This window comes from Colletotrichum costaricense (genome assembly GCF_030867565.1).
Source record: "Colletotrichum costaricense strain IMI 309622 chromosome Unknown Scaffold_8.1, whole genome shotgun sequence".
Taxonomy (NCBI): domain Eukaryota; kingdom Fungi; phylum Ascomycota; class Sordariomycetes; order Glomerellales; family Glomerellaceae; genus Colletotrichum; species Colletotrichum costaricense.
Window position 1 is genome coordinate 1,763,933 of NW_026848237.1, and position 12,520 is coordinate 1,776,452.

General features: G+C 53.7%; 6 protein-coding genes across 6 annotated transcripts; 3 read left to right on the forward strand and 3 right to left on the reverse strand.

The window, feature by feature from the left end:
* Positions 1-87: 87 nt before the first annotated feature.
* Positions 88-1,540, reverse strand: CCOS01_08626 (uncharacterized protein; the record flags this gene model as incomplete). The annotated part of the gene is made up of 4 exons (XM_060456787.1): positions 88-938; positions 989-1,189; positions 1,277-1,368; positions 1,443-1,540. The coding sequence occupies 4 exons, from the start codon at positions 1,538-1,540 to the stop codon at positions 88-90; spliced, it is 1,242 nt and encodes a 413-aa protein (XP_060313061.1).
* A 1,159-nt stretch (positions 1,541-2,699) lies between these two features.
* Positions 2,700-3,533, forward strand: CCOS01_08627 (clathrin light chain; the record flags this gene model as incomplete). Its single annotated transcript, XM_060456788.1, has 3 exons — positions 2,700-2,742; positions 2,795-3,018; positions 3,072-3,533. The coding sequence occupies 3 exons, from the start codon at positions 2,700-2,702 to the stop codon at positions 3,531-3,533; spliced, it is 729 nt and encodes a 242-aa protein (XP_060313062.1).
* A 355-nt stretch (positions 3,534-3,888) lies between these two features.
* Positions 3,889-4,353, reverse strand: CCOS01_08628 (uncharacterized protein; the record flags this gene model as incomplete). The annotated part of the gene is made up of 4 exons (XM_060456789.1): positions 3,889-3,950; positions 4,005-4,065; positions 4,140-4,224; positions 4,349-4,353. 4 exons carry the CDS (start codon positions 4,351-4,353, stop codon positions 3,889-3,891), a joined length of 213 nt encoding a protein of 70 aa, XP_060313063.1.
* A 401-nt stretch (positions 4,354-4,754) lies between these two features.
* CCOS01_08629 (pentatricopeptide repeat domain-containing protein) lies at positions 4,755-7,208 on the forward strand (the record flags this gene model as incomplete). Its single annotated transcript, XM_060456790.1, has 1 exon — positions 4,755-7,208. The coding sequence occupies one exon, from the start codon at positions 4,755-4,757 to the stop codon at positions 7,206-7,208; it is 2,454 nt and encodes an 817-aa protein (XP_060313064.1).
* A 212-nt stretch (positions 7,209-7,420) lies between these two features.
* CCOS01_08630 (SNARE domain-containing protein) lies at positions 7,421-8,674 on the reverse strand (the record flags this gene model as incomplete). Its single annotated transcript, XM_060456791.1, has 3 exons — positions 7,421-7,908; positions 7,962-8,521; positions 8,652-8,674. 3 exons carry the CDS (start codon positions 8,672-8,674, stop codon positions 7,421-7,423), a joined length of 1,071 nt encoding a protein of 356 aa, XP_060313065.1.
* An 85-nt stretch (positions 8,675-8,759) lies between these two features.
* On the forward strand, positions 8,760-11,138 carry CCOS01_08631 (calmodulin; the record flags this gene model as incomplete). Its single annotated transcript, XM_060456792.1, has 7 exons — positions 8,760-8,864; positions 10,278-10,334; positions 10,417-10,432; positions 10,585-10,710; positions 10,779-10,849; positions 10,900-11,041; positions 11,104-11,138. 7 exons carry the CDS (start codon positions 8,760-8,762, stop codon positions 11,136-11,138), a joined length of 552 nt encoding a protein of 183 aa, XP_060313066.1.
* Between the last annotated feature and the right edge of the window lie 1,382 nt (positions 11,139-12,520).

Below are 12,520 nucleotides of genomic sequence, written 5' to 3' on the forward strand. Positions count from 1 at the left end.
ATGCCCATGTCTGCCCAAAACCTCTCAATGCCGTATCTGTGGCACAACGAGTAGTCGGAGCGGCGCAGTCTCTAACATACTGGTTATTCACGCGCTGCCATTGCTTTCCTTACGCAGCATTTCTGCTACATCGGCATCAATTCCATCGTCACCTCCGAGGTCAGGGAACTCGTCTCCGTCGATTCGGCGTCTCTTCTTCGCGCCGTTTGCTGAGACAGGGATAGATTGGTACTGCGAGGCGAGGGCTGACAGCATCTCAATGCCCGAAGCTGCTGGAGGCTGGAAACCCTGGCTCGATGCTGAGCGGGCACGATCCTCTTCTGCATGGTGAGGAACAGGCGGCTCATCATGGGCAGGGGAAGGGGTGAGCGCCTCTACAGACGGCGGTGTGAAGGCCTCCACGGGGGGAGGTGTAAGCGCCTCGACTTCTGGTCTCTCAGGTTCAGGGGTCTTGGATGCTCCGTTACCAGGGGATTGCGAAGCCTCGTGAGTCGGCAGTCCCCGCATAATGGCTTGCTCAATCTCACGTCTCTTCTCCTCTGTCTCTGCCTTACGTGACATCAGGTCGGCATGCTGCCTCTCGTCGTTCGCGAGTGCCTCCTGACTTGCGCTGAGCATCTTCTCCAATTCGCCAATGAGGCCCTTTCGGGCCTTAACGCATTCTGCCACAGCGCCCTCAGCACTCGCCAAACTCTTCAAGAGACCATTAAGTCTTGCCGCGTAGACGGGAGCCGATGGGACAGGTGTCGAGGGGTCGGTAACCTTTTCAAAATCCTGGTTGGCGGTGCTCACAGCCGTCTTAGTGGGCAGGTTGAGCTTCGATACATTGGTATAGGAGGTGACGAGCGGAGTAAGCTCTGCGGGAACGGAAGGACCACCACCGCCAATTCCGGGACTAGCGAAGTTTGCCTTGGCGGTTCCGCGAGCCTTGTCGAGTTCTAAAGCATCATCAGTATATGTTGCTGTCGTATTTGGGGAAAACGTTTACCATCAATGCCACGTTCGATGGCCTGTTGAACCGGCGGCTCGAAAATGAAGCGGTCTTTCCAGACGTCGATGACCCTTCTGAGCTTGTTCTGGATCTCAGCCGGCGCTCCCTTGTAGGCCAAAGCTGTCGCCTCAGCGATGACTGGAGAAAAGGCAACAAGGAAGTCGTCCTTGTGCCGAGCCTTTGATTGCTGGGTGACCTCTGTGAATCTGTAAGAATCATTCTTTTTATATATACATGAGTCCTCATCAGGAAGACAGGGGTTTTGCAATGCTTGAAGGCTCTTACCATTTGCAAGATAGACCAAGCTTAGTCTCTTGGTGCTTGATGAGTCTCGAAGACGCTGCATCCATAGGGCAACTGTGCGATCTGCATGTCTCCTGTGAAGAGGCCAAAGTCAGTTTGCACTGAAGTGAGAACGGTATGAGTATCGGAACTCATCGGCTTAGCTTACTTATGGAACATGATCCATTGCGCAGCAGTCGCAATGCTGTCATGGCTCTCATTGAGGGCCGATAGCTTTGCCAGCACAGCATCGTCGTTGTACGCCATTTTAGTATGGATGCTGTAGATATGTAGGAAGTGGTCTCTGCGACGGTGTCGGTAGTGGGAAGGCACCCAATTGCTTTACTTGAAGTAAACACGATCTGAGGACGGATGTGTTTCCTTGCCCTTTCCTTTGATAAAAAAAGCAACCCCGAGCCGAAATTGAATTTTGGGTAGCTTAGGTTGATGTGAAGATGGCTTAAGGAACTTCTGCCGAAGTTGAAAAAAAAAAGAACCCTCTCCGAAATGTAGTGCTTGAAAAAGTTTCAAACGATATTAGACCAGCGAGGTGGTGAGGTAGACCAGGTAGGCGAGAGAGCGAAAGGAAGCAAGGCAGTGAAAGAATGAGTGGGACAGAGTGAGGGAAAGAAGGATGGGAAGGTATTCAATCAGTCAGTCAATGGAATCTCTAGGCTTGAAATCCTAGTAGCAAACACCTGACCTCCCAAAGCTGCTTCCGCAAAGCGTCCAGATCAATGCATCTAGCAGCCCTCCTGTATAGATGGCCAACCAGTAAGACAGATGGATTGAAGACCCAGAATCACGACACTTCTGGTCAGTGAGATGAAACGGTGGACTTTGCTGGTGACGAGAGAGATGGCGATATGGAAGTCAGTTAACGGAGGTCAACCAGAATCAAAACAACGCTGATGGCTCAGACGTGGTCGCTCCTGCTCTCTCTATAGTAATGCATTAAGTAGAGATTCGCCTCGCAGTATCCAGTATATGCATATATCCACAGAATTCCCTCACCCTGGAATCCCTAGCCATAGGGGGCTGCTCGGACCACATGGGTGACACTTCAGAAGAGGCGCATTCAACTAACCGAAGGGAACAGCTTCAAAGTGGATACCTGTTACTACACACTGCACACGGCAAGCACCACGAGACATCCCATTCAAGGTAACCTCCCGTTGTCCCTATCACATATCAAAGGTACCTTACATTCCATACTTCACCTCAACTTATTTCTGCAAGCCTACAGCCGCGATTGCATTCAAGTGTTTCCAGGAAGAAAACTCCGTTATTGACAACCAGGCTGTACAGCTTTATTTCTGGGTGGAATTCTATCCCAATCGGCTCCTTGGCATCTGATCCCCAGCAGCCACGTCGACAACCTGCCAATCTTTCCTATTCTTCAACAACCCACAATCCAGACATCAAAATGGCCGACAGATTCCCTTCGCTAGAGGATTTCGATTCGGGTGGTAGGTAGTCTTAGCGCAAATGTGCTTCCTCAGGCTGACAGATCGCATTCAGCCCAAACCGACATCAAGGATACCGGCGCCGAACCATCTACCGACGATTTCCTTGCCCGCGAGAAGGCGCTTCTTGGTGACGATGCCGATCAGTTTGCTACCGGTGATGATGCCATCGCCTTTGGAGCGGGTGACGATGATCTCCTTGGAGGTGGAGGTAGCGGAAACGTCATCAGCGAGGAGTCGACATTCGAGTCGCAATTCCCAGACCTTGCCCAGAACGAGGTTCGTCATTCCACAGTTTCGCCCCACGAACCATCTAACAGATGAATACGTAGGCCATCACTGGCGAGATTCCCGGCGCTGGCATCACCGCTGCTCCTAGCGTAAACTACAACTCTGGCTACAATGCCTTCGTCGAGGAGGAAGAGGAGCCCGCGGTCATCCGTGAGTGGCGCGAGAAGAGAGATGCGCAGAACGAGAAGCGGGCACAGCAATTCGCCCAGCAGCGTGAGGAGACGATTAAGGAAGCCAGAGAGAACATTGACGATTTCTATAACAACTACAACGCCAAGAAGGAGAAGGGCATTGCCCAGACGCAAAAGGATGCTGAGAAGTTCCTCGCCAGCCGTGAGGATACTGTCTCTGGCGGCACGAGCTGGGAGAGAATCGCGAAGCTGGTCGATGTCAGCGGAAAGGGCTCTAAGGGTGGCGCCTCCGGCTCCGGCAAGGAGCGCTTCCGCGAGCTCCTCATCAGTCTGAAGAAGGACGAGAAGGCACCTGGAGCCAGCGGCTACTAGATGCTGCGAATGAAAGATGAATGAGAGGAGCGGCTGTAGCTGTCCAAGAGGGTTGGGTGACGCTCAAGCACTAGATTTTGACGTTACTTACGGTGCCGATGCGCATGTGTATTCTAGATGACCTTTTCTGCCTAATGAACGGAGCGGGAAAAGGTTGGCCATTTGATTATTTTGACAGGCATAGTCAAAAAAGAGAACTCTCACGATCGACGTCATTACGTTTCTCGGGTTTTGTCAACATATCACTAAGGAAGAATGGCCTAGTGAAGTCCATTTGGTCTATTGGTCGCCCTACGAATCATACAGTCCGGTCCCGAGCCTCTCGCTACGGGGTGGTATCCATCGCGAGCAGCGTCTATTCCTTGCCGAAGTAAGTATTGTAGCCGAGGACCTTGCGGCCCATGCCGTAGAAGGAGACTGCTGGATGTGAGTATTCGTCCCTATGAGTTTTCGAGCAAGTAACAAACATACCACCAAGAGATCCCCACAGAAGGGTAACGTAGGGGATCATGTACCAGCGGGAGCGAGGGTTCTGCGATTATCGAGTCAGCGTCCGTCCGTCGGTGCAGGCGCCAATTGCGCATATCCAGAGTCAATTCGACATACAATCTTCCAGACACGGGTGTGGTCCTTGTAGGCGGCCTGGTAGAACTTCTGGAGGTCGGGGACCTTGTTCTTCGCGTCGACGATACTGTGTGGACGTCAGAAATGCCCTCGTATGATAATTGTTCTCGACTTCGACATGGACGGCGATTGACGGCGACAGCGTTCCGTCGACCGCTGGTCGGTCGCTCGTCTACTGAAAAGGCACGTACCCCATTTTGATCGATTCAATTGCGATTGACTTCGGATTTGTGGTGGTTTACAGCTTCGAAGGCTTTCTCGTATGTCGGCTTTGAAGGACGGACGGAGCAATCAGGAAGATGGGCTCATGCCTTGCGTGGGCCGAAAGGCTCCCGACTGACTCAGCAGGACCCGCTTTCTAGGTACACGCCGACGAATGGCGCGGAGCTCAATTCGGTTGACGGATGGATATTGCTTGGGAACTTTTTGGCCCAGATCTGAATTTCCTCCAAGCTTGCAATTGTTAGATCCCTCCTGCAGATTCAGCCTCGCGATGCAGCCCGCCACCGAACCTTAGCTTTCGTTCAATGTGCCAGCTGCTATGCTTAATGCCCCGTCTCGACGCAATTGTGCTTTGCTGGTTCTTCACGCGGGGCAATGCAATTGGCCTCGCAATGCCTCTGTCACTTGAATAGAGCAGCATGCCTCGGCCGGCGGCAATCACATCAAGGACTCGGCGCGATTCGACAAACAGTCCCAGCGTTACTGAGAAATTCACGCAGAAGCTTCGCTACCTCGAAACACTCGTTACGCGCTCCCAACCTTGACCCGCGCGCATCTAGTCTTCCAAGATGTAGCCCAACTTCACTGCACCCAGTCGTCAATGCCCGCGACTTGAGCAGCACGACCACCAACACGGACAGTCCGCCGAAACCTTCAGATAGTCTACGTTTGGGATCGAGACCAGGAATTCTTCAACCTCGAACCGCTCGAGGTCGTCTCATACAACGAGAACCCGATTCCGGCACCAACATCGATCCAGAAGGAGGCATCTGGCTTTCCGAGAAATCCGATGTTGAACTCGGCGGAATACCGGAGAACGAAGATGACCCTTCACTCTGGCTCAGCGTACTTGTTGCCGCAAAGCAAAAACAGGGGAGAGGCGGCGTCCTTGCTGTTTGGGAGGCTGTGAAACGGCGCAGGTCATGGAGGGACGTGACGAGCGAAGAAGCAAAATCATTATGGGGCATCATTCTGGAAAACGTCCTCCACGACGAGGACAGGCTCAAGGACGTTGCGTTATTCGCAGAGCGTCTCCTTCATGAACACTCTGCCCAATGGCCGTCGTTATACCTGACCACAGTCTCGTACTGTCTCCGGAAGGGCCAGTACCGGCGAGCACTGCAGTGGCACATGCGTCTGATGCCGAACTTTGACCCCGGACAGGAAGCCTTCGGTGCCTTATTACGAGAATTCGCGGCTACCAGCGACCCCGACATGCAACAGATATTACAAGCTCTGTATCTGACAGCCATACACCGCGGGCTATACAATGAGATCATCCCCCTCCTCTACGAACGCGGCCTTTCTCAACAATGCGCCGGATGGCGTCATGCGTTCATACACCACGACGATCTACCCCCACCGAATATCGAGTCACAGCCGTATTTGAGGTTTCTTGCCCGTTACTACCCAACCATCACCCTTGAACTAGAGGAACAGGTCGTCATTGGCTTGAACTCCAAGGCCTACTGGGACGCCCAGGACGACTCATTGTGGGATGCCATTCATGACACACATGGCGATGAGAGTGGGCCTCCGGGAAGACAGCACAGTGATAAACTTGGAGCGCGGTGGTTTGCAAGTTCTTGGGTGCCTCTTGACTTTGCAATTCATGCTGTTCATGCCCTCGGGGTGCACCACATCGGCCCTCTGTCACTCCAGTCGATTGCCTTGCGCGAACTGACAGCCAAAGGGGTCTTGGCCCGGATCGAACAGCTACGAGCAGTGAATATTGGCATTGGACACTCAGCTTACGCGTGGGTGCTGAAACGATTCGCCGAGAATAACGAGGACGAGCTGCTCGCGGAATTGCTGCATACCGACATACACCCAGACGTCTTCGACGACCCTGCGATGCTTGCCAGCATCCGTGACAAGGCCTTTGATGAGGGAGACTGGAAGACACACCGGCTCTTGCTGTCCGTCCAGCCCGCAATGGTGGAAGATTCGGTCGACTCCACGTCGAACGTTTTGTTGCACCATCTCGTCGACGAAGGGAGGTTCAAACAAGCTTTGGCTTTGCTGGATGAAATGCGAACGATGGACATCGGGGTCCACGTATCAACGATACAACACATCTGCGCGAGTCTTCTCGATCCCTTGCCGTGGAATCCAAAAACGACGACATCCAACCAGGAGGCGTTTTCCACGGCCATCGCCTTCCTTACACGCCTGACGCTGTTGCAAAAGCCTCTACATTCGCGCTACTGGCAGAAGGTACTCTTCGGACTCGGCAAATTTGGTCGCTTCGACGTGTTGGAGGACATCAGCCTTGGCATATTGGACACGCACCGGCATCTTTGCATCTCCAATGCCGGACTGCTTCCGGTCCACCCGCTGGATGCACCGCCTCTGTGTGTAGAGAGCTCGACTAGAAACGTTTTTATCCCGACAGACTTGCCCATATCCCATGAGCAGCACCCGATGCGCCGAATCTTTGATAACCCTGCTCTACACGCCGCCATTGTCCGTTGGGGATTCAAGGCCGGCGGGTTGCAATGCCTCGATCCTGCGGGGGATTTCCCCGCGAATAAGGAGGCACCAGGCGGTGGGTTCTCCCTCGCTCGGGGCGTGCGATTGCTCGCGGCACTGAATGATCGAGGCATTCCGTTCCGAACGTCTGTTGTCCAGGAGGAGGTCGTCAAGTGCCTGGCTCGGACGTACCTAGCCCAAGCCAACGGCGCGCCTAGGGTGCAGGCGCGATTGCCCCCGTTGAACAGCATTCGGGAGCTTTTTAACAAGGCGGCTGGACGTAGGCTTTTGCCAGACGTTGCAGAATTACAAGACCTTTTGATGGATGCACGGGGGAAGCAAAGGAGAGGACACTGACTGCTGCCGCGAGAGCAGTTCGCCTGTTGTAACACCATGTAATAAATAACACTCATGCCCAAGACACAGCGACGCTGGATGATCTTAATTATCATTGCAGGTCGATGATGGATTCCATAATCGCTAGACATTTGTTCTAAAATAGGAAAATTCATACATTTAGCTTACACCAACTTCTTCGTCTCTTCATTGAAGTGCCCATTTGGATTTCTTCACTCGTCGTCACCGCCTCCGCGTTTCTTGGGTTTGATGACCAACAGGATGATCATACCCGCGATAATGAGGAGGAGAAGCAGGATAATCTTGCGCTTGGTCGTCTTCTTCTGGTACGTGTCGGCGATGACGAGCTCCTTCTCGGCCCCCTTTACGTCGGTAGTCATCCGTTCCACGTTGTAGTCTATCCTGTCCAGCATGGTGCCCTGATCAATGACCATGTTCTGCAGGTCGCGGAATATGTCGGCGAGCTCGATAATGCCCTGTGCAATGTCCTCGATTTCGCGCTCGCGTTGGATGATGGCCGCGTCGTTGGACTGCAGGAGCTTTTGCTGCGTTGCTTGGAGCGTCGATTGTGAGAAGGACCTGTCGGCGTCCGACTCGACCATGGACGGGTCGAGGTACGAGTTGGAGGGCTGAGGTGTTGATCCCCTTTCGCCTGGCACGCCTACCCCGCCTGTGCTGAGACCGCTCATCCCGCGTAGTTCTACGCATATTGTTAGCGTACCATTTTCTCCTTTTATATCCCGCGGTACTGACTTTTCAAGTATGCGCTTTGCTTCTTTCTGAAGAGCGCGCTGGCTTCCTGCACCCGCGAAGCCAGGGATATCTGGATGTTCTTTGCCATGGTCTCCTCCGCGCTGGTAATCGTTCCAGAATGCTTCGAGTCCCTCACCATCTGCTCAACCCGTTGAATGCAACCATGGCAGTCGTGAAACCCCTTTGTGATCTGCTGCGTGAGCCTCTCAATTTCCCGCTCCTCGGCCTTTTTCGCATCCTCATCGTTGAACCCCGGCAGTACGTGTTTCTGGTGCAGGCGCTCGAGGGCCTGGCTCCTGGTAGCAATATCGGCGAGGAGGTCGGTGATCTCGTCGGATATGTCGGCCCAGCGTGGGGGTAGGAGGTCCATCTCTATGACGGCGTCGCCATCATCTTCGAAGGCGCCGGCCGAGAGAAGGCCGCGCGTGTCGTCGTTGCCGCTGGCATAGCTGGTGTTCCCCGGGAAGCTATCGCCGAAGCCATTCCCACCGGCCGCGCTACCGCTGTACTTTGTCCGTTTTGTCGGGTGGTGCGCGTACGACTGCCGATAGGAAATGTAGCTGGAGGTCGGAATGCGTTGTTAGCAAATCAGTAATCGATCTTGGTTCCCGTCCAGCAAGCTGAAGGCAGAGTAGCCCAGGTGAAGACGATGCGGGTATTGTGAGAGCGAACAAGGGCGACTAAACGTACAGATTCGTGCGGTCTCGCCACATAGCGGACGCCAGAGTAGGCCGCAATGGCGCTGCTCAGCCTGGTGTCCTTTGTCGCTCGCTGCGCGGGCCGCTCAGGGTCGCCGTCATGAACGAGAGGTCGCAATTACGGAACAGGACACCATTGGCGTTGGTCGAGCACAAGGTTGCGGCGACGTGGACGTTGTGTGGTCGAGGGAGTCTTTTGGGAAATGTACGTCAGATTAGATGATTTAGTTGTGCCAAGGGCGGAATTGGTTCAGCTCTCTAATACCGGTAAAGATCCCAGGTCTGGCCGGCTTTCAGCTTCGGGTCGCAATTATTAATTAGCAGAAAGCGATTGATTTGTGGTTAATTTGGAAGATAGCCAAGTCAAGCCCTCAACAAAAGACAAGCACGGATACGTAGGGAAGCTCTTGGATCACAAGTCAAGGTGATAGGATGAAAAGGTAAAGTGAGTTGAAGTACGTGGTGGTAGTGGTGGTGTTGGTTGATTATGCCACCCTGTGTAGAGATGCGCCGACAAGCTTGCATTAACTCGCTGATGAAATGGACAGGTATCGCATGCCAGGATGGGAGCCTTTGGCAATGGGGACGGATTGCGTCAGGTCCACGGGTCTTATTCAGTTGTCTGCGGATTGAGCCGCGTGTGGGCCGGGATCCCAATGGCTCCGTACCGTCGAGGCAACCTGCCTCTAAGAGGGACTCTGTAAGGAACCTTCAGGTACCTACCCAGCTAGGTACCTTGCCTTAGGTACCTTACCTACCTTAGGTTGGCGACGCGGCACTGCTCGACGTCAATTGGTGTGCTGTTCTTTATGCATCCGCCGCTTCAGGGTGTCTTATGTCAGCTTTTTCTTCCACTCTGTACTCAATTTAGGTGAAGATGGAATGCAATGGATGAGAAATAGGTAGGTACGGAGTACAAGTGGGCCAGACAGTGGGCGTAATGGGACGCCTGGACACCTGGCACCTTCCAGACCGTCCGTCCAAACCGTCATCCTTTCATTCAGGGGCCTTTCTCTACTATGTAGGCAGGTACTCCGTAGCTTAGGTTCGGTGACACCGCCAAGTGCACAGCGACCCCTGGCACCATAGATTGGCCCATCAGGCTGGGAGACGCGGTGACTTGACACGCTGAGAGACGAAGCTACCGTCCTGGAAAGACGCCCGCTGCCCAATGGTCGAGGCAACCTATGGCTGTCCCGGTCAGCCACAGACTGAGCAGGCGGCCCGTCAGCTTCGACCCTTCGACGCCCGCGGCCCCCCTATCGCCCGACGTTCTCCCCCGGTCTGCCCCATCTCTCCCCACGAGCTGCACACTGTAGAAAAGCTCGACCCCCCAAAGGCATCCAGTAGCATCTAATCTGGCCAAGGCTTCCGAATACTTTCGTGAACATCTTCCAACTCCATAACATACGGCCCCATTCGACGTAGACCGCTTCCAGAACCAGTCCCGTATTCTCACAACAAACCATCGTCAACATTCGCCATGGTCAGTTGTCCAAACTCCGAGCTCCGTCCTCTATGCCGCCTTTATGCTACCTCTCGTGAGGTGACCCCGCGACTGAGGGGCTACCGACGCTATTTTCGGCGAGCTGAACTGACACGGCTACCCTCAATCTAGGCTGACTCCCTCACCGAAGAGCAAGTTTCCGAGTTCAAGGAGGCCTTCTCCCTCTTTGTAAGTCACTCCGAGTTCGTCCCGGACGAAGTTCCTTTTCCTCAAAAGGTATTTTCGGATGTGAGCTGACCCATTCATACAGGACAAGGACGGCGATGGTCAGTACCTGGTCCCCCCCTTTCCCTTTCTCTCGACCCCGCGCCAGTACAATTTCGACTCCCGCGACCGCTTCGATACGAGATCAGCATTGGGACATTGTCGAGATTTGATCATGTGGATTTCAGGGCACGGAGCTAAAGAATACGGACAGGACAAATTACAACCAAGGAGCTCGGCACCGTCATGCGCTCCCTGGGACAGAACCCCTCCGAGTCTGAGCTTCAGGACATGATCAACGAGGTTGACGCCGACAACAACGGAACGATCGACTTCCCTGGTAGGTCTACACAATAACCACTGGCAATCACGCACACGAAAGCGACTCGCTGACGAATAATCTGGCAGAGTTCCTCACCATGATGGCCCGCAAGATGAAGGACACCGACTCCGAGGAGGAGATTCGTGAAGCCTTCAAGGTGAGACGAGCTAGTGCAACCCGCACGTAGACAACGCTGACCAGAGAAAGGTCTTTGACCGCGATAACAACGGCTTCATATCCGCCGCCGAGCTTCGCCACGTCATGACTTCAATCGGCGAGAAGCTCACCGACGATGAGGTTGATGAGATGATTCGCGAGGCTGACCAGGACGGCGATGGACGCATTGACTGTAAGAACGCGACATCCGTGTTCACGCTGCTCATTGCTCGCGTTGCTAACACACGTTCCCAGACAACGAGTTCGTCCAACTCATGATGCAGAAGTAAGGCGTCAAGTTGGTCGAGCGGCTGTAGGTCGAACCTATTCACGGTGACATTGGCCGCGCAGCATTTGTTCCTTGCGAGAAACGACACGAACGGTCTTCAAAGGGCCAGGCTGGTCAGAAGGTATTCTTTTAGACCGTGGGAGTTGGCATACGAGAATAACCAGCGAAAGGACGAGTTTGACATTCGGACGGTTGAGGGGGGCTCTATGTATTCGTCTCGCTGCCAGCACGCTTGCCTGTTTCATTCCCGTTCTATCACGATGCTTATTTAACGAACACACTCTCCTACACCTACACCGACACAGACACAAGACACATTCTGAATGACACGGGAGTTACGCTTAGAAGGGGGTCTCCTCCAGGGCGGCGAATGCAAAAGTCAATCAACCCGGCGATTTCATCAAGTGCAATTGCGAAGCTTGACGATGCTTGTGATTTGGTACCAGGCGCGTGAATGCTGCCATGGCTTCTCCGCGGCGAGCATCACATGCTGAAATATGACGCCAATGACCGCGTTGAGCACTCGCTGGGTGGGCAAAGTAGTCTGTTGCACCCAGGCTGATAATGACAGCGGGCAACAGAGGCACTGTGTAAGCTTGTTCATCAAAGGACGGAGTCATGAAGATGGATAGACGATCACGTTGTGCCACACGTATTATCTATGACCTGGTACATGCTGAGCCAGAGAGCTAGGCCGGCAGAGCAATCTAGCTTGGCAGGGCTGCAGGCACCTCCCCGATCCGCCCCTCTAGATGTTCCAAGTGTGCGTATCGTATAGTGAAGCAAACCTTGAACTGCCATCCGTTGTCGTGACTATCTGCTGCTTGGATGGTCTGGACTATCTTGGTATAGTGCACGAGCCATCGTCAATGCTGCTTCTAGGGAATTGATATTCAGAGTCTAAGCTGGGACTATGGACTGAATAAATGTGAACCGGATGTAGCAAGGGAAAGACCGGGTTGGAAGCTCTTCAGGTCTTACAAGACTCGGGAACATGAGGTGTTATCTTGGTGGTGAAGCCCAGGCACACAAGCCAAGATCCCATTAGCTTAGAAACACGGATGCCAGCTAAGCACCTTAAGGTACAGTATCCGTAAGGTAAGGTACTACACGACACGCTGAAGGACCCCTAAAGCCCCCTATCAAAGGTCAATGGCCTTTGAAGTACCACATAATTCGTTTGCGCCTGAAATGTAGGGCCAAGTCCACACGTCGGCCCCACACCTGTTACGGCGCTGCACGGTGCACCTCCAATGCCAGGCCACGGATGCATGTCGCTCAACCCGCCGGGCCTGACATCCTTGGCCCCGTCTATCTGGTCTATTCGTCGGTCCTTAGCAAGTCTACCGGAACACGACCCTCAAAGACCTCCTCGATAATCGC